The following is a 27,178-nucleotide window of genomic DNA, read 5'->3' on the forward strand; positions in this document are numbered from 1 at the left end:
ATGCACTCACCTCCTAGAGACCAGGCTGCCATCATGCTCTGGAAGCTCGTGGAGAATGTCAAGTACGAAGATATCTATGAGGTGAGCCGACACCCCAGATGCATCTTAGAGTTTTGCAGATAGAGAATTTGAGCTTCTTGACACCCCAACTGATACATATTTTTAAGCTATTTACTCGCAGATTTCCGGTCGGTTTTTTCAGCTTTCTCTAACTTTTAGAAAAGCTGGTTTGGCGAGACTTTGCTGTTCTGAAGAAAGGACTTTAAGGTGGCAGGCTGACTACTTTAACTTAGAAGATTTCTCTCTCTTTTTTTTCTTTTATTTTTTCCTCTCTCTTCCTCGAACCCCCCCCCCCCCATAGGCTCCGGTGGGGAAGGTGGGCAGAGAAAACAGAGACTGTTAAAGGCAGAGGCTCTCCTCGTTTTGAGTGTGGGAGAGAATTAGGTTTTCAAGCCTCATTGGTAACAGACTCGGGCTTTTAATTTTTATTTTCAATAAAATTTCTGAAATCGATAACAAACGGATCCAAGTAGAGGACGGAAAATTAGAAGGAAGGAGATAGCTAGATGGGTGTCGGTAGAACACAAGCCAAGGAGTAGTCACATTTTTTTTTCTCTTTTCTTGGGTTTTACTTCATGGAGGGTCAGAGCGTCCAAACTACCCCGTGTTTGGGCATTTTTAACGAAATGTGCTGCTCCTGTTCAGTGCACACGATTCTCTAGTGTAACTCCTTCCGTCTGGGGAAGTTGCCCTCAACCCGGGGCGCCTGCAGTTGGAGCGGCCGATCGGCGCCCGCGATGCTCCCTGCGTCTCCAGCGCCGAGCAGTGCCGCGGCGGGGCGGCTCCCGGCCGGGCGGGCGGCGGTGCGGGGCGCGCGGCGCGCGGCGCGATGAGAAGGAACGGCCGCTGGCGGCTTGCGGAGCCTCACTCCCCAGCCGCTGGACCCAGAGGCCCCAAATTAGGTGCAAGGGGAAGAAGGGAAGCGAAGGCTCCGAGGAGACGTCGAGGGAGGGAAGAAAAGCCTGGAGAAAGGCGGAGAGGAGTTAGGGAAGTGAAAGGTCGGGGCTGGAGACTGACCCGTGCAGACTGCAAAACGGGAGAGTTGGAGGGAGAATGGGAAACGTCCCGGACGACGGGCGAGGGCAGGGCTTGGCAGGATGAAGCGGTCGTGGTGGGACGCGCAGAGGTTCCCACAACCAGCGGGGGAAACGAGGCCGTCGCTGCGGGATAACTCGCGGAAGCGCGGCCGCGAGCCGCCCCGCGGATCCTGGGCACAGGCCGCGCACAGAAGCGGTAGCGACCTCCGACCGACGCCGCTAGCCCAGTCCTGCCGGACGGGTGGGCTCGCCCGCCGCGCCCCGCAGGCAGCAGCAGCGCCCAGTGTTCCCCCAGCTCTGCCATGCCCTGACTTCTAATTTTCGGGAGGGAGGGAGAGAGAGAGAGAGATTAAGAGAGAAAAAGAGAGAGGGAGGGAGAGAGAGATGGGTCTTCCTGCGAATGATGCTTGGAGTTTTCCTTTCTTTCCTCTTTGTGGTTAGGTATTGACTGTAATGAAAAGCCGCGCCTCCGCCTTGTGGTGTTTGTTTCGGTTCGGCCTCCTTTTCTTTAACAGGCGGGATGACGGCAAAGTCAAAGACGCTAGAGCTAGTGTTTAAAAAAAAAAAAAGTGAGCGGCCGAAGTGGGCAAAACGCTGGCGGGGATGATGCCACGGTGTAAACAGCTTAGGGCGTACATGGAGAGGTATCAGCGAGTCCTAAAAAGTAAGCAGGATATAACTCGTTCTTTGATTATGAAAAGTAAACTGCCTACATGAGAAAGGAGGGAGGGAGAGAAGAAAGAAGGGAGGGCGAGAGGAAAAGGAAGGGGTGGAGTGGAAGAGGGGTAGGAAATAAAGGGGGAGGGAGAGAGACAGAGAAAGAGAGACAGAGTAGTGCAGGTATTTCCAGCTGCCTAAATTTTTTGCTCAAAAATATAGGAACACCAGCAGGCTGGTGGAAGGAGCCTATTTAAGTCGGGAGGAAGGTTGAACTTTAACAGAAATGGCAGTCAAGCCAGTTGAACGGGTTCCTGAAATATCCGAAAAGGTTTTCTGTTGCCCCTGGCTTTGCCTGGAAAGGATAAGTTTAGTGTACCTGAAGATTTATTGCATATATTTTAAATTGAGGTAAAAATCACAGACTATGTGAGCATTAAAGAGAAGGCTGCACAGGGGATGAAAATCCCCCATCTTGCCTCTGTCCTTTAACAAATAAGCATATTTGCTAATATTCAGCGAAGGTCTGTAAACGTCACTGTAAACAACAACGGAGTTGGGGTCCACCGGTTTACTTTTCTCTTGCCTCCAAATGATGAGGCAACGCCTTTTTATTTTGTTCTTTTAATCTGCACACAAAGCACCTAGGGCGATCAATTCTTCCCATTAGGAAAGTCCCTCTCTGGGAACACGTTTTATACAAGCCCCCAGCGATGCTCTCCCTCACTGCCCTGTCCAAGGAAGCAGAGGCTGCTTTACGCGTGTCCCCAGCTCAGTTAATTGAAGTTCTGCCTCTTTCCTGCTAAACTTTTTCCCCAGTCTGCCTTTGCCAGCCCCCTCGTCTGATTACATCTAGTAATTCTCCACTGAATGAACGTCATTTACAATAGTAGGGGAGCTCTGCGCTCGCTGCTGCTTCACGCTCCATTTGTCCTCCATTCTCCCTTTAAAGTACTCGTGTAATATTAATAGTCATGAATATCAATTATTATGAGGCGGTGTAGGCAAGCGGAGGGAGGAAGGGGCGCCGGAGCAGTCTGAGCCCAGCTTCGGGTGGAAGAGGACTGCTTCTGGAGCCCCGAAGAACGGCAGAAGAAAAAAAGGCCAAAAATACAGCAAGGGACCGATGAACAGCTCCGTCTGTGTGACAGGCAGCGCCAATCTTGTTTGGGGGTTGGCGGGGGGAACTTTTTTTTTTTGATGGCTTGTCCTGGAAACACCTCGAGCTCCGCTTCTGTGTCCAGCTCGTTTCCCTGCTGGACTCCTTGATTTTTTAAAAATCATTGTTTGATTTTGAGCAGTAACCAGGCTTTTTTTTCCAGATGTTAGTCCACACCTATTCATCCATGGTGAGTTTGGATTCACGTTGTACCAGAATTGCATGCTCCCTCCTCTCACTGTCTCTCTCTGTCTCTCCGTCTCTGTGTGCGTGTCTCACTCTCTCCGTCTCTGTCTTCCTCTGAGCGCCTTTGGCTTGGTAATTTAGCACCATAATTGGACGAGGCTGCAGCTGCTTTTCTCTGCATTGTGTGTTCTCCGTCTGAGCTCCTTGAGTCAGCTGGGGAGGGGGGAGGCCAAACAGAAAACTTTTTATTTGCCATTGCAGTTTGGAAATTCAGGTGTCTATTTCTCCAAAAAGAACCATGGAGACTTTACCTTGGCATTTCCACAGAGAAGAGGGAGAAACTTAAACATCCCTCACACACTCACCCCTCATTTTTTTCACTTGGTTTACCACTCCAGATAGGACCAACATTAAGTTGTCTAGGCTTTTTCAACCCCTTCCAACCTCAGGTCCTTCATTAACACACTCTGGAGTATAATCCCATTAGATATAGAAAAGCAACCTTAGAAATAACTCCTTAAAACCACAATTCAACTTAACATGGGCTTAGGAGATGATTTCAAATGAGATCCATTTCAATCAAACACTACTTAAATTAATTCCTCTTGCGGAGGGAGGGGTGACTGGGGGCTCAGATCAGGCAGATTCCTGGGAGCTCCTGGAATTATTGGGTTGTGTAGGGAGCTCCTGGGTAGCCCACTGGGTTTCCGGTGAAGGCAGAAGTGGATGTTGAGCTGGAGGAGCAGCACAGCAAATAGTCTAAAGTTTTATGTGTTATGCTTTGGAACTCTGGAAGAGTTATAAAAAATTGGTTAAAACACTCAGAAGAACAAATACTATATATAAGATCACTAAATTTTTAATTAAAGAATTTAGAATCTCCCTCCATAGTTATTTCCCCTTCTCCCTTTTTGCTGGCTTTGCACTCTTCACTGAAGGCTCAGATGTCGGTTATGTGGGTGATTCTCCCCATTTTCCTCCCCAAAGCCTTGCGTTTGGAATTGCTAAAAATCATTTGCCCTCTGAGTCAACTTGGCAGTGTAAGTTTCAGATTCTCGCTTCCCTGTTCGGGAAGAACTTACAGGAGCCGGGCTTCTCCATTTGTCGCTTGTATTTTTTTTTTCTCTTTCTCTCTCTCTCTCTTTTTCTCTCTCTCTCGCTCTCTCTCGCTCTCTCTCGCTCTCTCTCTCGCTCTGTCTCTCTCTCCTTCTCTCCCTCTCTCCTTCTCTCTGCTCCCAGGACCGGCACGATGGCGTCCCGAGCCACAGCTCGCGGCTCTCCCAGCTGGGCTCGGTGTCCCAAGGACCTTACTCGAGCGCCCCGCCACTGTCCCACACACCGTCGTCAGACTTCCAGCCGCCCTACTTCCCGCCCCCCTACCAGCCGCTCCCCTACCACCAGAGCCAGGACCCCTACTCCCACGTCAACGACCCCTACTCCCTGAACCCACTGCACCAACCCCAGCAGCATCCCTGGGGCCAACGGCAGAGGCAAGAAGTGGGTTCCGAAGCCGGCTCTCTCCTGCCCCAGCCTCGGGCTGCCTTGCCCCAGCTCTCCGGCCTCGACCCCCGAAGGGACTACCACTCGGTCCGCAGGCCGGACGTGCTGCTGCATTCGGCTCATCACGGCCTGGACGCAGGCATGGGTGACAGCCTCTCGCTGCACGGCCTCGGCCATCCAGGAATGGAAGACGTCCAGGTAACCACCAGCAAACAAACAAACAAACAAACCAACCAAAAAGACAGTAAATAAATAGCGAATGCTCTGGGAGGGAGGAGCAGCGAGGCTGGGGCAGCTCTGTCTCCTTTGCAGGAGGTGGTTTCCATCTTTAGAACAGGACTTTCTGGACACATATATACAACAATTTGTGTGTGTATGTACGTGTATGGCTCTATGGTGGAGATTTCTGGAGGTCCAGTTATGAAAGGTGGAGCCATTAGAAATGAAATCATGAAGGAGAAAAGTATATGTGTGTGGTTTGGTAATTCAGAATCATCAGAATTAAGTGTAGATGGTTTTGTGTTATCTTAGCTACCAGCTCCTTCCTATTCTCTTTCGCTTTGTGTGAGCAAGCTGGGTACCCTCCCCAATGTACCGAACCCCTCCTCCCAAACACGTCCCATAGTGGGCCTGGCCAGATGACTTGGCAAGTGATGACCCAGCTGCTTAAGGGCTGGGGCTGCTGCAGAGAGGCACAGGGTCCTCTGTAGGCTCCAGAGGTTCCTCCTGGTTTTGCAAAGACTTTGTTAAGCATGACAGTGCACACTGGAATAAAAACATGTGCTGTGTTTGTCCAACTCAGGTACTACTCTGAATGCCCCATAAGCTGCAGAGCCCCTTTCCAAGATAACGGAGTTCCAGAGTCATCACCCGAGAAATGGAATATTTGTGGGGAGGGGCCCAGAAAGCCATAATTCTGTCTGGGAGTCCATGGGGACAACTACCACTTTAGAGATTCTTTTCACCTTTTGGTCTATTAAACAACCATGGAGCAATATTCTCCACATCCCTGTTCAGTATCCCCCCTTCCATTAATAATCTCCTTTCCTTATTGCCGCCATCCCAATTGAAAGGCATCACGTGTTTATTTCTTAAAACAAAAGGCTCAAAACACTCCCCCCCTACCCACCCACTATCCCATCTGCAACCTACACAATGGAGCCTGATTTGGTTGAGAATAGTTGATTAAACTAAACAAAGAAACATCAAAGAAATGATTTCTAAAAACCTGTCTGGGTGATTCTGAGCAGGTCTCCTTTTGCTCCTTAGTTTAAATAGTCTCCAGAAAAGATAAATATGGTTGAAAGGTATTTAATTGACACTTTGGTCTCATTGGCATAGTTGTATACATTATGCATCATTTTAGACATACATCTGAAGCAAAGGAAAACAAAATAGGAAAGGGAAAATGGTACACAAGTTCTTCTCTATTTTGATGAGAAAATGTATTTTGAACAGTTAAAATGTGGTGGCAGCATCAAATGCTGTCTGTGCATAGTCTGCAATGGTTTATTGTTTTAAAGGAAATTCAGTTATTATTTCCAAAAATGATGATATCACCTGATTTGTGGCTGAATTTACTTACAGTAATAAGAATGATAGTTTTGTTGATTTAACTGAGCTTGGCTATCCCTGTCTAAAGATATTGCTCATTTCAGAATATCATAGGAGAAAGGAAATATTTAATAGTTGTGGATTTTTCAATGCATTGGGGTAATATGTGTGGGGGGGCGGGGGAGTTTTTAAATTAACCTTCCTGAGTAAGGTTCAAAGTGCTAGATAATGAAAGTGGATCAGTTCATCACCGTTGCTGTTGGCAATGTTAACACTGGCTGTCACCCCCACCCTCTGGCCCAGGGGGCTCAGGTGACCCAACATAGGAATTCCCTATAAAAAGGAAACGGATTTATTTGATTTTGGATTTAAAACGTGTGTGTATACACATAAGTGTGTGTGTGTGTAAATATAAATTGTGAGGAGTTTTGAGTATTTGGCCAAATGCGAAAGGCATGAGAAAAACAGGGCCAGGTCTGTGCATTTGAGAGAATGTCCCTGTCAAAGAGGCTTGTCAGGCCGATTTGTGTTGTTGCTGGCCGCGAACACCTACTGCAGAGGTGAAGAGAGCCGAAAGGAGAGGTTGCAAGCCTAGGCCTCGACAGCTCCCCTCCCCACCACATCTCTGCCCCGTTCATTTCCTAGAAGCACCTCAGCCGGTCTTCCGGTGAAGTGGGAAGGCCCGGTGCAAAGGGTCGAGGAGTAGACAAGCTCTCGCCTTTCCCAGACACTGACGATCTCCCCGAAGTGTGCTTGACTTGACACAGGCCAGGTGACAAAGAAAGACAGGGGAGAGAAGATATACGTAGGACCAGACTCCGAATACAGAGGTTCCACTTCGGACTTCAAGATCCGGAGCTCTGGGGCTAAAGTTACAATAACCGGTCGGGGTTTCATCGTTCCCTGCAGCTGCGGAATGGGTTGGCTGCGCTGGGTTTTTAAAAGCGACCAGAGTGCCTGAGCCTGGACCTTAGTCACTTGTTCGATCTCAGGGCCTAGTGTGTGTTCCAGATCCCCTCTACCCCCACCCCAGCCGCCGACCACACTGATCCCAAAGGTGCTGTCTGGCGGTGGGCCTCACAACGTTGAGTACTCACCTGGGGGCGGCGGGGCGGGGGTGGGGGGTGCTGTTGTGTGACAACAAACACAAACGCATAGCCACCGCCCCAGCCATGAGAGAAGGAGAGCTAATTAACCAAATGCTACTAATATTTTTTAAATGAAACTATAAAAACCCTGTCAATTTCTATTTCAATTTACTCACAGGGGCTATTAAACTAGCAAATCACTGGTTGGATTCTGGGTATGCTACATTTCACCCATGTGTGTGTGTGTGTGTGTGTGTGTGTGAGAGAGAGAGGGAGAGAGAGAGAGAGAGAGAGAGAGAGAGAGAGAGAGAGGACAGTGTCAAAAACTCAGAAAAACAGAATGAGAAAGAAAGAGGGACTGAGATGACACCTAGTTTGGAGTTTGTTTAGCTACCAGGAGCACTTCTTTTCTTCTTCGTATCTTTGCTCTCTAACCTCTCATCACCTCTACCACCCATGAGTGAAAACAGCATAAGGGTGTTAAGTCAAACCTCCCAACGCGCGCGCGCTCGCACGCTCGCGCGCACGGACACGCGCACACACACGCATATATATATACACACACACTCAAACACACCCTAGTGTCTTAAAGCAACCCCTGGTATCACTTTTAACTAAAGAAGTCTAGTAATTACGAGTCTGAGTTGTTTTTCTGCGCTTCCGCATGCAGTCCTAATTAAATCTTTACGATCCTCCCCGTGACGATTAAGCGCCAGCATGCTGCGTGAATATCCTGTACAAAAACCCAGCAGGCGGCCGTAATTAGATAGAAAATCAGACAAGAGCCTTCTCATTAACTACCACAACTACCCCACGTCGCTGATGAGGCGTGTATATATATTTACGTATGGACGTGAGCGTGAGGTGTGGGGGCGCACTGGTCCAAGCCGGTGAGATCGGGGGTCTGACCTCCCACAGACACTGGCGAATGTTTCTGTCCTGCGTGGACATGTTGCCAGTGCAGGCATGTGAGCAGAGAGAGTTGTGAATCGTGTGTGTGTGCGTGGTGGGGTCTCCTGAGGAGTTTCTAACAAGTTACATGAAGTCATTTTTTAAAAGGCTTTTCACTGTTTAAGATTTACATGGCATGTCTCAACATGGAACATGATTCTTACTGAGAATAGCAATTTTCCTCACGTTTCTGAGGAAAGAAGAGTGACCATTAAAAACCAAAAGAAACCAATGAACATGCACCTTCCATGATTAGATCATCTCGTTTCTAATATGCTGCTTGTTTGGGGGAGACAGTTCCTTGCGAGGAACGCACCTTGTCTGGGGATGCAGCATGATTGGGTGGGAGGTGCTGTGAAAACGCCACCTCATTCTCAATCCCTTTGCTTTTTACTTCGCTGTAGAGTGGGCGACAAATTGGTCCAAATTTAGATTTCTGTGGGTCAGGGAAAGCAGCTGTATATTTTGGGAAGAACCATCCTTTATTTCCATTCGGGTGTAGGGAAGGGTATTCACTGTCTTGGGAGGCCCTGGTATGCACAGCCAGACAGTAGGAGACTCATTCCAACAGCTCTTTCCCTTCAGAAGTGCTGCCAGCACTCAGGGTGGAAACTTTCCTTGGGAGGGATGAAACTGGTATAGAAGATGAATGCTCTTTGCCATTACTTAGGTGCTGACTGGGAGCATCCGGGCCCCTGTATGTGTCTGTGTCTATAGTTACTGCCTTCCTAACAGGTGTGCTCCTTGCTGGGAAGCAGCCGCAGCAGGGTTGGGAGGGGGAGCAAATTGTGCAGGTTCCTCTGAGGGACTGTTGTACAGCAAGAAGTTCTTAGTGCACAGGGATGTGTATGAACTTCAGTGGGTGTGTGGTCCTGGCGCCTTGCAAACGTGTTCCTATGTGTTGCTGTTTGCATTCCATTCCAAGTTGCTCAGACTTTAATTAAAATCCCATAATGTAAACTATTATGTATTTGTAAAATGACTCTGGAGTTAAGATACACTGGGATAGAATAGGAAACTGAAATTGCTCTTAATATTGGTGAAAATTTTTCAGCTGTTGCCAAATTTTCATAATTCATAAGAGCAAATAATATAAAAGTTTATATGTCTATGTAATATCTGTTTAATATAATAACTAAACCAATATTACATCCCAGATGTCTCTCACAGTTTCCTTTTTCCTCTTCTTCCATTGGAAGAATGAATAATTTGGGTGAATTTCATCTCTGTGTCGATTTGGAGATAATAATGATAATAATAAAACCTCCCTTTGTGAATTAATATAAATGGAAATAACAGAAACTCCAGTTTGGAATGACATGATTTATGTGTGTGATTCTTTAATATCCAGTCAATTTGAATAGTGATGTTTTTATATTCACAGTCAGTTGAAGATGCCAATAACAGCGGTATGAATCTATTGGACCAGTCTGTCATAAAAAAAGGTATGGATTATTCCCCTCCAAAAGTAAACAAAGTTTTCCTGTGCATTCATGTCTATATGATGAGTTTTCACTTTGGGGGGAATTCATTATTTTATAAGATACAAATGTTTGTTCACAATTACAGAACAGCAGCTGTCTGGCTGAACGGGTATGTTGGGAAGAAGGAAATGGGGAGGGAGGAGGGAAAACCACAGGTAGAAACCCGGATGAGACAGACAGGGACAGAAACTATTGCTGTTTTTCTGATGGTACATTTGGCAGCAGTTCTAGATACTATCTTAAATAACTGAATTACCAGCTTGTATGGAACTAGCTGGGAAGCACTGCTTTCAAAATGTACTATAATTATTTCATTGATAACTGGAGTTTGCTGAACTAAACCCTATGTCATTGAGACAGTTCCTTCTCTCCTTGTTTTTGTATTTGATTTTTTGGTGGTAATTTTGTTCCCAATACTCTGTGTTTCATGAGTTGTTTCTTTTTTTTTTAATTGTGCCAAATGTGTTGCTAAATATGCGCATCCTGAGAAGCTGAGACAGCCTATGCACATTTCTAAATCTTCCTACATATGCGTTCATGATTTAGTGTGACTGTGGAATCACCCCATACTGTTAAAGGGCATGTGATATTAACAAATGTTTGCAGTCTCTTGTACAGCTGTAAGCAAAATAATTAACTAATTAAACTAATTAAATGTAATTACAATAACTCATTTCGGGCGTATTGCAGCTGCTTAATTTCTCCCCCCCCTTCTCTGACAGTCACTGAGAGAATGCCTGGCGATTAGTGTGGCTGTCGAAAAGCCCAAATGTCACTCACATGCCACAAATTTAGGAGCTTGAATTTGTAAACAGAACAATCTTTAATTATCGCAAGAACTGGTGTTTGGAGATACAGTTTTAACTACAGTAACCCTTTCTTATCCATGCTGGAGGAGACCTGTCCTTATGTTTGGTGTCAACAATCCCTAGCTTCAGTCATTTATAATTCATTGGAGCCACATGACTTTCACAAAAACAATGAAAAGAAGAAATGTCTTGGAAAATAATATGGAGTCAAGATGGTGTAGTAGGAGGGTTGTGAAGTAAGGATTCCAGAAAGGGTGAGGTATTCTAAATTTTCACCTTTTACAAAGACAGAGAAACGTATCTCTGAGAGGTGAGAGGTGGGAAGTAGAAGCTGGACTTAAAATGATGACATTCATCTTTGGAATGTAATATCTGAAGAATAGTAAGGTTTGAGGCAAAGCTAAGTGTTGCTTCAAACATCTCTTCCTCTCTTCTTTAGATAGTATCATTTCAGTTTTTAATGCCAGTTTTTGGGTTTGCTTGGGTGTCTTGGTGCTTAGATTAGCAACTGCGCTGACAACTCACTTTCCCCATGTCCTCTTGGGTCTCTTCTTTTGAGTAATTGCTAGTTGATGAGGGAATGGTGGGGTAGGGCTGGGACACAATTCTCCATTGGCTGTTGTTGTTTCTTCTTTTGCTTTAGTTCCCCCTCCATTTTCATGAAAAGCTAGAACTTCTTAGCTCAGGGGTCCATATCCTAGAAATAGCATTTGAGCTGGCAGTGGGCATGCCCAACTGATGACCAATCAGAAATGTTATAAATAGCCAGGCCAATAAAAATATTCGGAACTTAGTTTGCCTAACCAAAGGGAGATGAAAATATTATTGGGTGTGTGATGCTTTCCTTTCAGGGCTTGCATGTGTTTGTCAGCAGAATGTGCATATTTATGTATAAGGGTATGCTCAGGAATAAGAAAAGGAAAATATTGACTTAGGTTACTGGTTTTGTTTTGAAAAGTGCATTATGACCCCCAAAGTTTTTTTAATGTGCTGCTTAAAACATCTAAGTGGCACCCCTGTCGCTTTATTGATTTATGGGGTATGGCATAAATATGAAGTGTTAGGTCAACTCCATTATTTAATATTTTAGGTATTTGCTTTATTACATGAAGAAAAGATCCTAATATCTTATTTTTATCTTTAGAGAGCCATGGGCAAAATGGGAATAGGTGGTTGATTTATTTTTCTAAGTCACTATGAACCACTTAAAATAATGTTATGGATTCATTAGCTCCTTCCCTGCTCTCTGGTCTCCTGTCTTTGCTCCTCCCTCCACCTTTATGAGGGATATTTTCAAAAGATTAATTTCATAAAAGAGAAGATAAAAAAGTTTTCTGAACGATATTTTCTAAATTTCAGCAGCTAGCAGGGGGCTGAATTGCTTAATTTATTTTCCAGTGGGCTTTTAAAGAGGTTTTAGAAATTCGACCTTGTTGATAAAAGTTCCCCAACTGGCCCAGGTTCTGGTGTCTCTGCTTGCACTTATGAAACCAGAAAATTTAGAAATTTAGGCATAAAGGATCTCTCTTACTTGCTTGCTCTCGTTCTCTCTCTCTCATTATGGAAGCACCCCCTTCTAAAATTTAACCAGTCCAATCTTTCACCTGTGTTGATATCACACCATGGATTATAGGCTAGGTCTCTTGTTATGTTTGCTATCTGGGCTTAGCTGACATTTCTGAAGTAATTTAGTTAAGAGGAAATGAGTTGTTCCCAGTAGAGAGAGCAAACGAGTGGAGTGAAGGTAGCCAGCGTGATAAATGGCTCTTTCATTTGAGGATCTCCAGAGCTCGTTTACGGCTAATTTTCTGTATTGGCCCCCTTTGAGCTATTAATGCAATCGGCAGGGACCGTGGCCCCTCTCCTCTTAGCTGCCCCATTAGAGCTCCCATTAAGCTGCCAAATCTCAGAGTCTCAACTCCATGGCAGGACTGGGGGGAATAATGAAAGGTGCTTTTTAAACTCTCCTAATCTAAACCGGCAGAGGGTGGTTAATACGATTTGAAGGGGGCTGGTCAATGAGCAATCAATAAAGTAATAATGAGAAGGATTCGGTACATTAGCAGTCTAAAAATCCAACGAGACATTAAAAAATCATTCTTAACTCTCAGTTCCGTTAAGATTGGGAATCTGGGCTGTTGCGGGGGTTGGGGGAGGCAGGATGGTGCCTAGCTAATATCGCGATCACTGCCAACACCCTACAATCTAACTTTAAAATAAGAGGCTCACCTAGACTTTATGAAAAAGTTTTTGGTGCCATCAGAGGCCAATATGTAATCGGTTTGACACCTTAGGCAGAAAAAAACAAAAAGAAAACAAAACAAAACCCCCTGGGATTTCTTGGAAAGGCTAGCGTGGCTGGAGTCCAAGTTTCAAATGTTGTGACTGGGGGGCATTTTCATTGGTCTTAGGGATATCCTGTTTGGTTAGACTCAGTTCAACCTCTGTCCTCTCCCAATTTTCCCCTGTTATTTCTGGCCCCTTCCCCACATACACACGTTAATTGGTGTGGATTTTCTTTTGGGTGGGGGGAGAATAAAAAAATTGCCAATTTGAATTACAGTGAGTTCTGTTGGGATTCTTCCTTATGACTTAAAAGGTAAAAAGTATTGAGAGTCTGTCAGTGCCTCGGAAAGGATATGAGTTTCCTCTCAGAGGAAGAAGTTTGGCTTTCCAGAGCTGACTTAGATCCAATAAGCATTTCAGTAAGAACTCTGAGATACATTCCAGCCACCCAGGGAGTAATCAGAGTTCATAGAATTTCAAAGCTAGAAAGGTTATATACTCTTCTTCACTACCCCCCCCCCACCACCACCACCAGTGTGGAAACTGAGGCAGGGTAGAAAAATGACTTTCCCAAGGTCCCACATGGCAAGTAAGTGATGGGACTAACCTCAATTTCCAGCCTCTAAGACTTTACCCCTAAAGGTTGCCAACACTGGATGTTTGTAGCTTTTTTATGTTCCAACTTTCTTTGTGGGAATCCTTTTATTTTTCTTTCCAGGATTTCAGTACTTATAGCTATTCATTCTCATTCTCTCTCTCTCTCTCTCTCTCTCTCTCTCTCTCTCTCTCTCTCTCTCTCCCCCCCCCTCTCTCTTTCTCTCTGTAATTTCAAGCTATATTATTTCAAGCAATATTCAACCTCTTGGAGGCTTTTTGGTGTAGTTTATAGACTTAAGTCTGTGTACCTTTTAGAAGGACGTAACCCTTGGATCTATTTCTTCTCTTTTCTCCCACCAGCAGATCATATTCACAGAGGGTCTGCTTCCAGACAAACACAAAGATCTCAAAGCTACAATTTCATACTTAAGTCTAAAGAATACAAATTAAGAGCTGGCCTGTTAATACTTCGGCTCTATATACTCCATTAGTAAATTATATTTTATCTAATCAGTTTTTCTTCTCTTTTTTAAATAAAACTCTAGTCACTGTAATGAAATATTGATCAGTTTTTAAACCTTTTTCTTCTCTCCCCCAAAAATGCAAGGGAAAATGCAAGAGGAGTGCAAATTTTGAGGGCATTGCATCCAGAAGTTAGCCATGCTATCCAACTTAGAACTGAAGAGGGGGGGAGAAAACAGTTTTAATGTATGCACAGAAAATTGTAAACATGTAAAGAACTGAAAGCTTCATGCTGAGTTTTGCTATGCTCCATTTCCTTACCATTTCCTGCTGTCGCTTTAAACCTATCTTAGTCATCTCTGGGTTCCGTGAGCAGGAACAGTATGGTCATAATTACTAACAAATCAACCAGGCCCTGTTGCTTTCTGGGTTTATTGATAAACTGGAGGAAAGCAGAAGGGAAAACACCAAGAATAAAATATAGGGTTAATCAGCTGAGCTAAACAGATCTGAGAGTGGAGGGGAAGGTAGATGGTAACAGTGCTATGGACTTAAAGGAAAGTTGGGACAAGGAATGTGTTAGGCCCTAGCCCAGGGGACCAGTGCTAAGGTCAGGGTGGAAAAGAGGCTTATAACCTGAAGATAAAAAAAATAGGGGATTGGAATATGATTGGTGCTTACATTTAAAAATGGAAATATCTGAAGCATGTCCGTTCAAATAGTTGTCTATGAATGAAAAAGAAACAAAAACCCAAAAAACTCCCTCCCACCCCCAGGCAGCAGTATGTTGACAGAAGCTGACTGGGTTGGTGATATTTAGGTGATAATGTATATGCAGAAAGGAAGGTACAGACCACAGAAGGGAGCAATATACATTCCCCAGAGGAAATAGCTCTTGTCAGGTAAATCAGGCAATTAGCAATAGTGAAATTAGAGGGCAGGTTATAAAGTGTCTCTAAAGGCCTGGCTTTTTTAAGAGATTTGGCATCTGCAACTTTGAGAAGCAGGTAAAGTTCCAATCCTCAGGAGATATTTAGTTATCTGGGAACTAGGAACTAAATTGACTGCTTTTAGCTTAGTGTTTTTGTTTGTTTTTTTCTGTTAAAGTGTTCTAAGTAGTATTTAAGTAGAAAAATGTTGCTGAATTCAAATATGAGACTTTTATACACTTTATTCCTATAGTTCATACCATGTTGAAAATACAAAGGGCTATCTATATTTTGAAGAAAAGTTTTCCAATGCTATTTAATGTCAGTTCCTATGATCATAAATTGTTTATAGTGCTCAAATGTGAATCTGAACTATGGATATCAGAACTGCTGTGAAGAAGGAGATAGATTAAGCAGATATGGATGCTGTTAAAAAGAATTAAATGATAGATGTTCCCACCCCAATCGCTGTCTATTAAGTGAATTTAACTCCATAGTTTACTCAAATTTAATTAATATTCACACTTCAGTTTTCATTGGTTCACTCTCATATGGGGAGCAACTTCACTGATGAGAGCATGATAAATGGAATGAGTGAGAAGAAAGCCGTATGTAACTCACCACCACCACCATGTCAGTGCACAAAATACATGGTTACCTAATATCACTTATCTGCTGTGGAATAAGGTCTTGGACTCCATGGACAGAGCCAGAAATCTGAAAATATCTGCTAAGAAGCAGCAGCAAAAGGGAATGCTTCAGTCTGCACACCTACTGTCCTAGGAAAGCCCTTTTCCACAAGGTCTTTGTAAAATGCTGAATGCAATTAATAGTATCTAAAAGATTTGGGGACTAACTGGCTTTTAGAAGTCTCCAAACATTGGTGGAGGTCTGGAATCTGTGGTAGAGAAGAAGCTGTTACAAAAATACTGTGTTGGTTAGTTTGTTCTATGCAAAGAAATTATACAACTTTTTTGACATATACCGTTCTAGGCTCCAGATGCCAGAAAGAGCATCTCTTTACACTACCAGGATTGTAGGGTGAGATGGAGTCTTTATTAAAAAGGGGGAACGGAAGCCTCCTTTTCATGCCAGATGTGTTTCAAGAAATTCCCTGGTCTGGTGATCAACAAATACTGTTTCAATATTTGGAGGCTTCATGACCCAATGGAAGAAGCTAAGGTGTAGGAAAAGTCAGGAGGAAAAGTCACCTGCCCAGTGGCTTCTAGAGCCTGCACAAAGAAAACAGGCTCGAGCAGTGTAGAAGTCCAAGGGGGCAAGAGTCCCCTGGGAACTGGAAGGTTGACCATTCATTGTTCCTCATTCCCAGCCTTCTGGCTCTCCTGAGCTCCACCTCTTCCTGAGGTACAGATGACACTGAAACAAACAGAAACACAGGCTGGAGAGACTGAGTGCGCCTGGGTAGCAGTGGCAACCAGCTGTCAGCTCTTATTAACTTATGCATAAAACATACCTTGAATACGGTTTGTTATCAATTACTTGCCGAAATGAAACAACTGGGGCAAGGCAAGACCGCAGCTCATATGAATTAGAGTGATTGGTTGATTGATCAGGGCACCTGTTGTAAATCATAACTGCTCCAAACAATCACCAGCCGGCGCTTTGTTTTATGTTAATTTGTAAACAAGATTCATGTCACTGCAGAATTGCTTTCACTGGAGAGGAGCATTTGGGTTCATTTCTAAATGAATCTGTTGTGATGACGTAGGAAAGAATGGGATCCACTTTAGAGGAAGGAGCAGCTCTTTGGGGTCCAGCATCCACTCTTAACTGCATTACTTGGCTGTTCTTGGGCACAGAATCTGATGGGCCTACCCACCTGATCCACTTCACCGATGATTCTCTCCAAAGGGAAAATAGGGAGGGGTTCCCATAAAGACCATTTTCTATCATTCATAGCGATAATCACCTTCAGAGATGTTCAGTGAGATGTCTAAGGCCACACAGCCAAGCATGTGATGGAGTAGGATTTGCCTGGTTTGATAGCACAATCTAAACTCTGGGTTGCATGTTTTATTTATTTGTGGTTCGAGCAGGGCTGTGGGAAACAACACTCGTGTCTACACACATGGGGTAAATTTCCAGAGGAGTGATGGCTTTTCCATTTGTACACAGTGCTCTGAACGCACCAAAGCACCACTGGAACAAACATTTCCTCCTCCAGCTTTCCACTTAGCGCCGGTCCTGTGGCCTCGTCCCTGTTCACACACCGACACATTCTATCAACCGGTCACCAGAATTGAAACCCGGTCACCTTTATGGCATTTTTTTTTTCTTTCTAGTTCCGGTTCCTCCCAAATCTGTGACTTCCCTGATGATGAATAAAGATGGCTTCCTGGGAGGCATGTCCGTCAACACCGGCGAGGTGTTTTGCTCAGTCCCCGGCCGTTTGTCTCTGCTCAGTTCAACTTCAAAGTACAAAGTAACTGTGGGGGAAGTTCAAAGACGGCTTTCGCCCCCCGAATGCCTCAATGCGTCTCTCCTCGGCGGCGTCCTCAGAAGGTAAAACTCCCCCAAACTAGTTTTTATGGGGTGGTATGAGAGGACTCACGCAGAAACCGACGGGAAGCTGGACGCGGTTGCCTAGCAACCGGGCGGCCGAAGCGCGGAGCGTGAGGAGAGTAGCGGCTGCCGCTCGCTGGGGCCTAGCGTGCAGCCAGCGGTCTCAGACCCCGGCGCTGCAGGCCGGCGCCGCGCACGTGCTCCTCCGCCCCTCCGCCCCTCCGCCCCTCCGCCCCTCCCGGCGCTGCGGCAGTGGGAACTTGCCCCTTCCCCTTCCTCTATCCCTCGGCCGGGCGTCCCGTCGGGCTTTCTCCTATCCCCAGAACACTTCCAGGGCATTTTCTACTTTGTCACCTAGAAGCTAGACACACTTATCTAAAGCCCAAGTTTCACGGAGTAACCTGTTCCGGTGTACTCTGATTAATCTCTCTGTTTTGATTAAATTGTAGTTGGCGGCTAAGTTGGTCATAACCCACCAATGCACTGTACCCCACAGTTTGGAAAACACTGTTTTAGACTTGTGACCTTGTTTCTTCAGTAATAGTATCACCAAAAATAACAGTGATACCACTTTAGAAATATTAATAGTTATTCCTTAGGACTATTAAGATGCTCCCCAATATTGGAGGAAGATGATCCATTGACTACTTGTGGAAAATGGAGGAAGAGATGACTTTTAGGATTTAAAGCCTTCCCAAAAGTCCCTGCCAAAGCTTGACGCCTTTGGTAATGTCCCTGATATGAAGGTGATACTGTATGAGACGGACTTTTCTAGGTAGCCAGTTTCAGGTATTGAAAGTCCCTTTCTATCCTGAAAGTGGCTCTGTGAACAGTATAGCAAGAGGGGTCGAAGTAACTGCTCCTCTTCTTGTATTTTTGCCCCGACCTTAGCACATACAGGGAGAGCCTTGGGAGGAAGTAAGGGTGTGATCCACAGGCTTTTCGCACTTTGAATCCAGTTGTGCTCTACTTTGGTTCAGTTTTCAAGTGAGTCCTTGGAGCTCCAGAGTGTGGAAGTTTCTTTCAATCACCCCCAGGCCTTGAGCATGTGTGTATAAAACTTGCTATGAGATTAAGTGAGATAATATAAAGTGCTTATCACATAACTAAACTTGCGAAAGTGTTAGTTTTACTGTTATGATTACCATCATCATTAGTTTCATGTTTCAGTTTTCCTTTCTCTTTTAACCCAACTCCATTTTATAGCGACTCTTGCCCCCGTCCTCGCAAAGCCCACCTGTTTCAGCTAGTGCCTTCTCATCTCTGAACGACCCAGTTCTTTCCTCTTTTCTGTATGGTTGTGCTCGGCCAGTTTCTGCTCACCTAACTGGCTCCATGACAAGGAAAGAGCTTGTGTGTGTGCATGTGTAACTTCTACCTTCTCTAGACCCACAACCTATGCCATAATTATTCCCATCTGCTATCATTTTTCTCATGAGATAAAAAAAGAAAACACTCAATTTTTTAATGCTCTGTATTGCAGAAATTAAGCAAACCTCAGCAAACTATCAGCAAATAACCAAAAGGAAGGTGGGGTGGGGGGAAGGAAATGTGCTAACCTCAAGTTAAAACCTCTTCAAGCTCCACTGGGCTTTAGATTGCTAAGTCTAAACTTTGTTTCAGGAACACTCCGAGGTTAATCAGAATGTTAATTCTTGCAATTTCAGAGCCAAATCGAAAAATGGGGGGAGATCTTTGCGAGAAAGGCTAGAAAAAATCGGTTTGAATTTACCCGCGGGCAGGCGCAAAGCAGCAAATGTCACGTTACTCACCTCCCTGGTGGAAGGTAAGCAAGACGTGTGGCCATTTCACGAAGTAGCTGAGCTTAACTGTCAGCTGAAGACTGACATTTTACACATTTCATGATTAACTGGAAATCACTGCAATTGTTGTGCCCTAGTGAGTGGATGTCAAGCGACTGTTTGAGAGAAGTTCAAAGGCCTTTTTACTTAGAGGAAGGCCAGCAATTGTAGAGAGGCCAAGGGAGTGTGTGAAGGTCCCTGTGCTGTGAAGAGTATTCAGGTGCAGCCTCCAAGCCAGCGCAGGGGTCACCTCTGCAGCCAGGTGCAGGACAGAGGGTCTGAAATACACTCTGAACTCTCACAAAAGTAACTGTGTAAATAGCAATCTATTCTATACCCCTTCTCCTTCCCACATTTTACCTCTGAATTAGTAGTAGAAAACACATTGTCTATGAAACATTATATTCATAATCCCTAATGGTTCTTTTAAAACTCATGTCACTCCCAGAGCCCTATATCCTGCTGATTGATTAATTGGGACTTACTGTTATTGAAATACAACTTAGTAAGGCCCATGATGCCTACAAGATTGGGCAGGAGGTACAGAAACATGGAGGGAGTCATGTATGATCTTCAATGTAGAGTCATCAGTTGTGAATTAGAGGGACATAATGAAAACAAACACATTACGATTTACTCGTCACTTTGAGGTTGTGGGTGATATTTATGGTATGTAAGAAAGAGGACCTTCTGCACAGTCTAGAACAAGAGGATCTACTTGAATTTGTGGTATGGGGAAAGGATAGGAAATATAGCCAGATGGTCCTAATGGGGGAAGTTGTAGCATTTTTTCAAGCGTCTAACATGTAGGTTATTTTCTTCTATTTTCATGTGTGTGATATTATGCCATTCTTCTGAGGAGTTGGTTTTTGGAGGAGGAGATTGCAGATTATTTAAGCAGCAACCATAGAGTCATCACATTTATAGGCACTGTGTTTTGCCAGCTTTAAGGCAAAGTTGCCTGGCCTAGACTTAATCTCCAGGGGCAACAGTCACCAAATATCCAGACCACACTTATTAGTAGTTGACTCTGAGCCTGGGGGTTTTACACTTTACCCTTCAGGGAACTGGTAATATCACAATCCCCATTTTGAAAAGCAGTCAAAGTAATCTCAGCCCAAGACAGGGATTTGGATGGAGAAGGGAGGAAACTGAAATTCCAATATTTGGTTGGCAGTTTTTAGTTTTATGAATCTCTTTAAGCACATGTCTGAAATCTTTTGTTGTTACTACCATAATGATGATTTAAAGTGAGATATGATCCTTAAAAATAATGTAGCTACGGGATAATTCAACATATTTCTTTTTCATGTTTCATGTTCCAGGGATCTTCCCTGGAATCCCCGAGGCTGTGCTTTAAAGGGTAATAATGCCTTATATAAGAGAGGCTTCCACATAAGCTGAGGAATCTCTCAGATATCTAAGTTTCCTATCAATTCCCTGTCACCTTTGTGCAGTAGAAAGTCCTTAAGTAGGAGGATGATGACAGGGATCTCTGAAGAGAAGAAACCTGAAAAGTAACTAGCTGGTAACAGACAAGGAGAAATAAATATTTCATTGCTGGATAGAAATACTCATTCCATATACATTTTGCACATGTTCTTTTATGTATGTGGACATCTACACATACAAACTATGTTTGAATATATTAGTTATTACTAAGAGATTTCCCCTAATACAATTATAGGAAGATAAAAAAGATAGGGAGACTTTTACATTTATTTAAAATGGTATAACAGATACTACTAAGAAGAGTGGTATCTGACTTGAATATAGAGCCCAGTGTCTAGGTGCAATTGTAAGGTGGCCTCTGAATATATCAGTCCAGTTACCCGTGACAAAGCATGGGGTGTGGGAGACCTGCAACTCTCCAGGAAATGTCTAACTAGGACTTGGCTGAACGGAGGATCTGGGAAAGTCTGGGAAGAGAAGCAGGAGCAAAATTTCTTCTATCAACTTCAATTATAGCCTGAGAATCATTTTTATTTCAGGCATCTGTCACAACTTTGCTTTTGCCCCCCAACAGCTGGTCTCTTCTGTAAATAATAAGAATTGACCAGGGAACCTTTCCTGCCCTGGGATGTTGAGGGACTGAGTGCTCATTATTACCTCTGCTGCTTTTTATTGTACTTTTTTTTTTTTTTTTTTTTTTTTTTTTTAGGAGAAGCCGTTCACTTAGCTCGGGATTTTGGGTACATCTGCGAAACAGAGTTTCCCGCCAAAGCTGTTTCTGAGTATTTGAACCGGCAGCACACGGACCCCAGTGACCTACACTCGCGAAAGAATATGCTGCTGGCCACCAAGTGAGTGTCGCAAATCCCTGACTTCTACCCAGCTGACTCACCTGGCTTGGGAGGAGGCGGAGGACAGGGCAGTGCAGACCTCCTTTTTTGGGCACAGAAAGTGCTCAGCGGTAGAAGTAGCATTGATTGGCAGCCTATTTATTGCTGGCTAGGAAGCTTTCCCTGCTCAGCCCACTGGCCTCCCCCGAACTTCATTCACCCTCCCATCCCCCTGCGGCCAGTTGATTGTGGGCTGTGGGTTTGTCCCTGTCTACCTTTTCCAAGTTTCGGGAGGAGGGTGGCTTTAGGAATATGAATTCAGGCTTTTTAGAGTTCTCTTCTCCAACTCTGGGGATGTCAGGAAGATCTTTTCCACGTGGGTCCTTGTTCCAATTCTTCCATGGATAGCTCCATGCGTATTTCTGCCTGGGTTTCACCTCTCCGCGACACAACCACACAGCCACGTGTGCTCGCTTGAGTGTCTTTCTGTCACCCACGTGTGCCCATCTCTACCCGCAGCTCTAATTACTCTCTTTCCAACGTTGCAGTTTGGCATCTTCCACAGATATAAAATTTACTACAACTCCAGAGGGGAAAATAGTAAATCTCTGGCTAAATTTAGGTCTAGAGCTCATTTGAACTTTTACAGTGGGTTTTCTATTTATTTGATTTACTCCTGTCTTTGGCTTCCGTGTCATATTGTTGGTGTTTTATGGCCGGCGAAGGCCTGCAGTGGGCGGCGCTGCGTGCGCCCGCACGTTTCTCTCGCAGGCGCGGCCCAAACAGCGGCGCTCATTTATTTAGTGCTGGAGGACGCGGTTTGTTCCGTTGACAGCGTAATTTAAAGAAATATATGGAAGGCTGAAAAATCATTTGCTCAAATTTGTCCAGATGTTTTTGAGACGTGATTGGAATTTGATTGCCCCTTTCCGCAGGGTCAAAAAATATTAATGTCCCAGAACTTTAATTGCTTACAGACCCTGGTTTAGGCTTTGAAGATTTAAAATGTTTGACTCCAAGCATTTGTTCTCTCCAGTTCAGAATTTCCTTTTTGGCACTTTGGTAATGAGTACAAACTTAAGGAAAGACTTTAACCATCTCTTCCAACGATCAAAACCTGGCACCCATCCTGTTTTTACAAGGTTTTCCTCTGATGTAACACTAGCAATATAATAGATCTTTGTCGGTAAATTACCTTCCTGCTCCCCGCCCTGGTGTCTGGTGGTGGTGGACCAGTTGGTGCTTTATAAAAAGGTAAAGGTACTTTGGGGGGAAAATAAAACCAAACTGTATAAATTAGATGACAGAATTCCACAAATGACTGTCATTTCCCTAAGGAATGCTTGTAGCTTTCACCCTTGAAGCCTTGTGGCTTCTCTTAGGCCAGCACTTCTTAACCTGGGATGAGTATCAGAGTCACCTGGGGAGTTTTTTCAAGATATTTATTTGTGAACCTAGACCCAAGCCTCCTGAATTGGAATCAGTGGAGGTGAAGGCCTGGATGTGTACATTTGAACCCCATGGGTGATCCTGAGGTACCTCTGACTTATGAAGCACCCTCTTCAGGTCACAACTGTTACCGGTTTCTTCCTGGATGTGAAACTATATGTGTGCATTCTGAATGGAGACACCAGGAGAAAGAGGGTAGAGGGAAGATGCTTGTTAGTGTTCTCTACCCACCAGCCTTAAAACCAAAAACCTTTCAGTGCTGCACCTGGGGGGGGAGGAGGGGAGGAGGTATTCTTTAAGTTAACCATTCCTCTTCCTGGTGGTAATCTCCTGGGAAAGGATGCCTGAAGGTCACTCACATTGGTCCTCCAGATGCCTGCCCCTGTTACCTGTTGCCCAGGCCAGATGTCATCAGGTGTCAGGTTATCCCATTGGGGCCTGGGACTGGTCTTCTGTAGTTTCTCTTTTCTCATCACTCACCACTGACAGAGGCAGGCTGATGGGATGAGCCTGGCCATCAGCGGAAGGCTGTGGCCTTTGGGATGCCATGCCTCTGACTGCCAGCAGTGTGAAGCCATTGCACCTTCAGGGCTAAAATTCTCCAGACCACCTCTTATATTAAAACTTTCTCAAATAAACTCAATCCATAGTTAGGCCCACAGGATTTCTAAGGCTGGGAGATTCCTGTAAATGGTAGGTGCCTTGAGGAAATAAAAAAACCTTAAACAAATAAAAACCTACCCTCCCCAGTGTCTTAACCATCTACCTTTAGGTTTTATTTAAACAATGTAGGAATCCTTTTATATTGACAACAATTCTCTTGTACAAAGATTTTCAGTCACCTACACTTGAAAGAAAAAGAGGGGGGGAGGGGAATGCTTCCCTTCCCAAATACTGCAGGTAAACAGATTTTTTGCTTTGAATGGAATCAGCATTCTCTACTGCCATAAACAGTTGCTTGCCCTGGGCCATGCAAGGCTCCTGCAATCTGCTTCTGTGCCAGGGACAGGGTTGTGGCTAAGGGGCCTAAATCTTTCAAGGCTCTTTGAGCCTGATCACCAAGAGAGGCAAGAGAGAGGAGGAGAAAGGGCTTTTAAAAGAATTGACAGGTTAGAGCAAAAAATTACTGAATATTCAAAATCAATCGCCAAAGCCTAGCGGATTTCCCAAAGCAGAGTTATACGGTTCTGAAATGAAGGAAAAAAGACTGGAAGGTGTGTGTGTGTGTGTGTGTTGGTGGGTGGGGGGAGGCTAGACCCTGGGGTGCGAAGGGTGCATTATCTCCGCCCCCCCCCCCCCGCCCCCACCCCCACCCCCACCCTCGCCCCCCGCCTGCTTTCCTTCCATCCCCAGCTGCTTTAGAAGGGCGAGCGCCGGTAGAGGAGACAGAGTGGAATCGCTCGCATTAGCTTCCCTCCTCGGCTCGACAGTGAGCGGGCGCCTCTGGGCTTGTGTGAGCCTCTCCTTTCTAATGTCAGCGACAAAGACACTAAGGGTGATTTTTCCCCCCCCTGTTCCTGTCCTACCCCTCTGCAGGCAACTTTGTAAAGAATTTACAGATCTGCTGGCGCAGGACCGGACGCCGATAGGCAACAGCCGGCCCAGCCCCATCCTGGAGCCGGGGATCCAGAGCTGCCTCACGCACTTCAGCCTCATCACACACGGCTTCGGCGCCCCGGCCATTTGCGCCGCGCTCACGGCCCTGCAGAACTATCTCACCGAGGCGCTCAAAGGCATGGACAAGATGTTCTTGAACAACACCACCACTAACAGGCACACGTCTGGGGAAGGCCCAGGTAGTAAAACTGGCGACAAGGAGGAGAAACACAGGAAATGAAAAATTTTAAAAAGGAAAAAAAATGTTTTAAATACAAAAGGAAAACAGAAAAAAATAATTTTAGCTTTAAAATATTGGATTGGCTTTGGAAGAATTATATTAGGTAGAATACACATACAATCAAAATTAAAACAAAAAAAAGCTAAGTAACTTAAAAACTGAGGCGCACAACGGAGCAACAATATCGGTTCTCAGTGTCTATTTCAAGATACACTTGGAGACAACCGTCCGGATTTTCCACTTCGGTTCTTTCGAGCTTAGTAATACTGATAATAAAAGAAAACCATGATTTTTTTCCCCTTTGGAAAATAAACATAAGACTAAACATGAGAAAACGCTAACTTATTGGAAGAAAATCGGAGAACTGTTGGTGTCAGTGCTTTGACAGCTGGTTGACTGAGACGCACGAACTTTTTAATTTTTAATATTTTTTTAGGAAACTGTCTTGCAGTCCCCGCCCTTTCCCCTCACCTCACCCCTCTTCCAGCCACCCTTTCCTGCGTTGCCCTCCCCTCCTCACGCTGTCACGGGAGTCTTCCGGGATGAACGAGAGTGTGGTTAGCCCTTTTGCGTTACGTTTCAGTCGCCTCGGTTCCCCGCCTTGCCCGCGTTTTAAACTCACCGGTGCCCAGCTCCCCGCGCCCCAACCCCCGGCTGTTTGCATATTTAGGGAGGGCGAGGGCGGGCGGGGCAGGAGGCCCGGGAGATGCAGGCCGTGGCTGCTGCTTTCGGTGCCCGCAGCCAAGCAAAGGCTCCCGCAGCTGAGGAAAATCCGGACCAATAAGTTGATCAGACTCATCATCAGTTCCTTTCAGAATGTTACTAGTTCCCAGCCTTGCCAGCATCGGCATACAGAGAATCTTGCATTTGTTATAATATTTGTGTCATCTACCAATTTTAAGAATAATAGTAAAAAAAAAAATGAATACGTTGATTAGTATGTAATTCCTTCGGAGGGGTATGTACTATTTCAATTCTCTTCTGTTTTCCAAAGCTTTGCCCGCATGGTTTATGAGCTTCTTCAAAGAGGACTGGGGCTTCCTACACAAACTATAAGGTACAGAGAAAAAAAAAATCTGATCCCTTTTTAATCAAAGCCTGTGTGTCAGCATTCTGCAGGTGCACTTCTTTAAAGAAGCTCAAAGGGAATAATTTAGAAAGTGGCCAATAAGAGATTGAAGCAGCTTTTGAGTCTAGTTGCTAACAGATACCTCAACACAAAATTCTAGGGGATGGGGTAAGCTGCAAAATGAATTTTAGGGAAGAATAAGGGTTCTTGGGGTTCAGTATTTTAACAGTATTGCCTTGCCATTAAAATGGTTTCTGTTTCCTTGGGCTCTTAGGCGATGGCAGTTTTGGCAGGGAAATGAGCAGCCTTGGGAGTGGTCATGGGGAGGCGGGTGGGGCAAGCTTCTGTGTCTCAGCAAAAATTGCTTTCTTACAAGATGCTATATGAATGAGGCATTTCACCCTCCCCCCCCCACACCAGACGTGCACTTATTTTGGCATATAATGGTAAAATAATACAAAGTGAAAGAAGAAGCATTGCAGCTTTGAATTTACCATTTAGATACACTGGGACTATTCCCAGTGGATAAAGTTCCATGCATTTCATATCTGACTTCTGGCAGCCCCGCTCCTTTCTCAGGCTTCATCTGAGCCTTATCATGAAATAAAATCTGGAACCCATTGTCCCCACCCTCCCAAAAGCAGTGGGAAATCCCCAGGGGAGGGGTGGGTGAGCTAGGTCTCTAAATTTAGTATCCATACAGGCACCTCTTTATACAAAGTAGACGTTAGGGACTTTGCAACACCCCTTGAAGATAAAGATCCAGATATCTGTTCCACAGGATTTACAGTTAAGACGCTCTGGGACTTTCAGTTCTGCCACCCAGATGAGTCTTGGCCTTGGCGGGGGTGGGGAATGGAGGGTGGAGAGCTGGGTTTAGGGACCTTTTGCTCTGACATTTTTATAGGGGAGGGAGTTAGGGAGTTGGTTTCAGGTCAGCAGGAAGGCCCAAGCATAGGTTAGTGTCACACCTCTGCCCATCTACTGCCGGCTCCTTTGGGGGGCTCAGCCCTAGAAGAGTTGAAGGAATACAAAGGTCGGGAACTAGACCTCATGGCGAATGTAGACACTCTGTCTCTCCAGCTCAGAAGCCTGCGCCTTAGTCGGAGGGCCTGGCCGCTTGCATTAGATATATTCTGATTGCGAAAGGCCGGGAGAAACCACACTGAAAACGATCGTCTCCTTTCCTTGCAGGGCAACGCGCCCCACGCGTGTGACGTGCGAGAGACGCGATGGACGCGCCTTGCTCTTACTGTGCAGGTCCTGAGAGCGTGGGGGCCACTCGAGCCCAGTCGTGTTGAGGACATAGAATCAGCCGCTGCAGGGGCCGCGGGCCGCGTAGGCCCTTGCGGCTCTCGGTCTCATCTTAAGGGCTAAGGCGACCGAGATAGCCCCATTCTCCAGTAGGTAATGGGGCGGCGCCCCGAGTGCTGCAGGCGGAGAGGGGGCTCAGCGCT

At 45.1% G+C, this 27,178-nt stretch overlaps 1 protein-coding gene across 4 annotated transcripts; it reads left to right on the plus strand.

Moving 5' to 3' along the window:
* On the plus strand, positions 1-26,938 carry TFAP2B (transcription factor AP-2 beta). Of its 4 annotated transcripts, none has more exons than XM_054568809.1 (8): positions 1-81; positions 4,339-4,797; positions 9,577-9,637; positions 17,063-17,282; positions 18,950-19,068; positions 21,246-21,387; positions 24,352-24,611; positions 26,916-26,938. In XM_054568809.1, exons 1-8 carry the CDS (start codon positions 1-3, stop codon positions 26,936-26,938), a joined length of 1,365 nt encoding a protein of 454 aa, XP_054424784.1. The 4 variants fall into 4 exon arrangements, with proteins under 4 accessions (XP_054424784.1, XP_054424783.1, XP_054424785.1 ...); XM_054568810.1 differs by lacking the exon at positions 26,916-26,938 and adding an exon at positions 10,572-10,586 and having other exon boundaries at positions 34-81; positions 24,352-24,834; XM_054568811.1 differs by lacking the exons at positions 1-81; positions 26,916-26,938 and adding exons at positions 3,077-3,103; positions 10,572-10,586 and having other exon boundaries at positions 24,352-24,834.
* The last annotated feature ends 240 nt before the right edge of the window (positions 26,939-27,178 follow it).

The sequence above is a fragment of the Pteronotus mesoamericanus genome, unplaced genomic scaffold (genome assembly GCF_021234165.1).
Source record: "Pteronotus mesoamericanus isolate MK-2021 breed Mesoamerican mustached bat unplaced genomic scaffold, CSHL_Meso_final contig_20, whole genome shotgun sequence".
Classification (NCBI taxonomy): domain Eukaryota; kingdom Metazoa; phylum Chordata; class Mammalia; order Chiroptera; family Mormoopidae; genus Pteronotus; species Pteronotus mesoamericanus.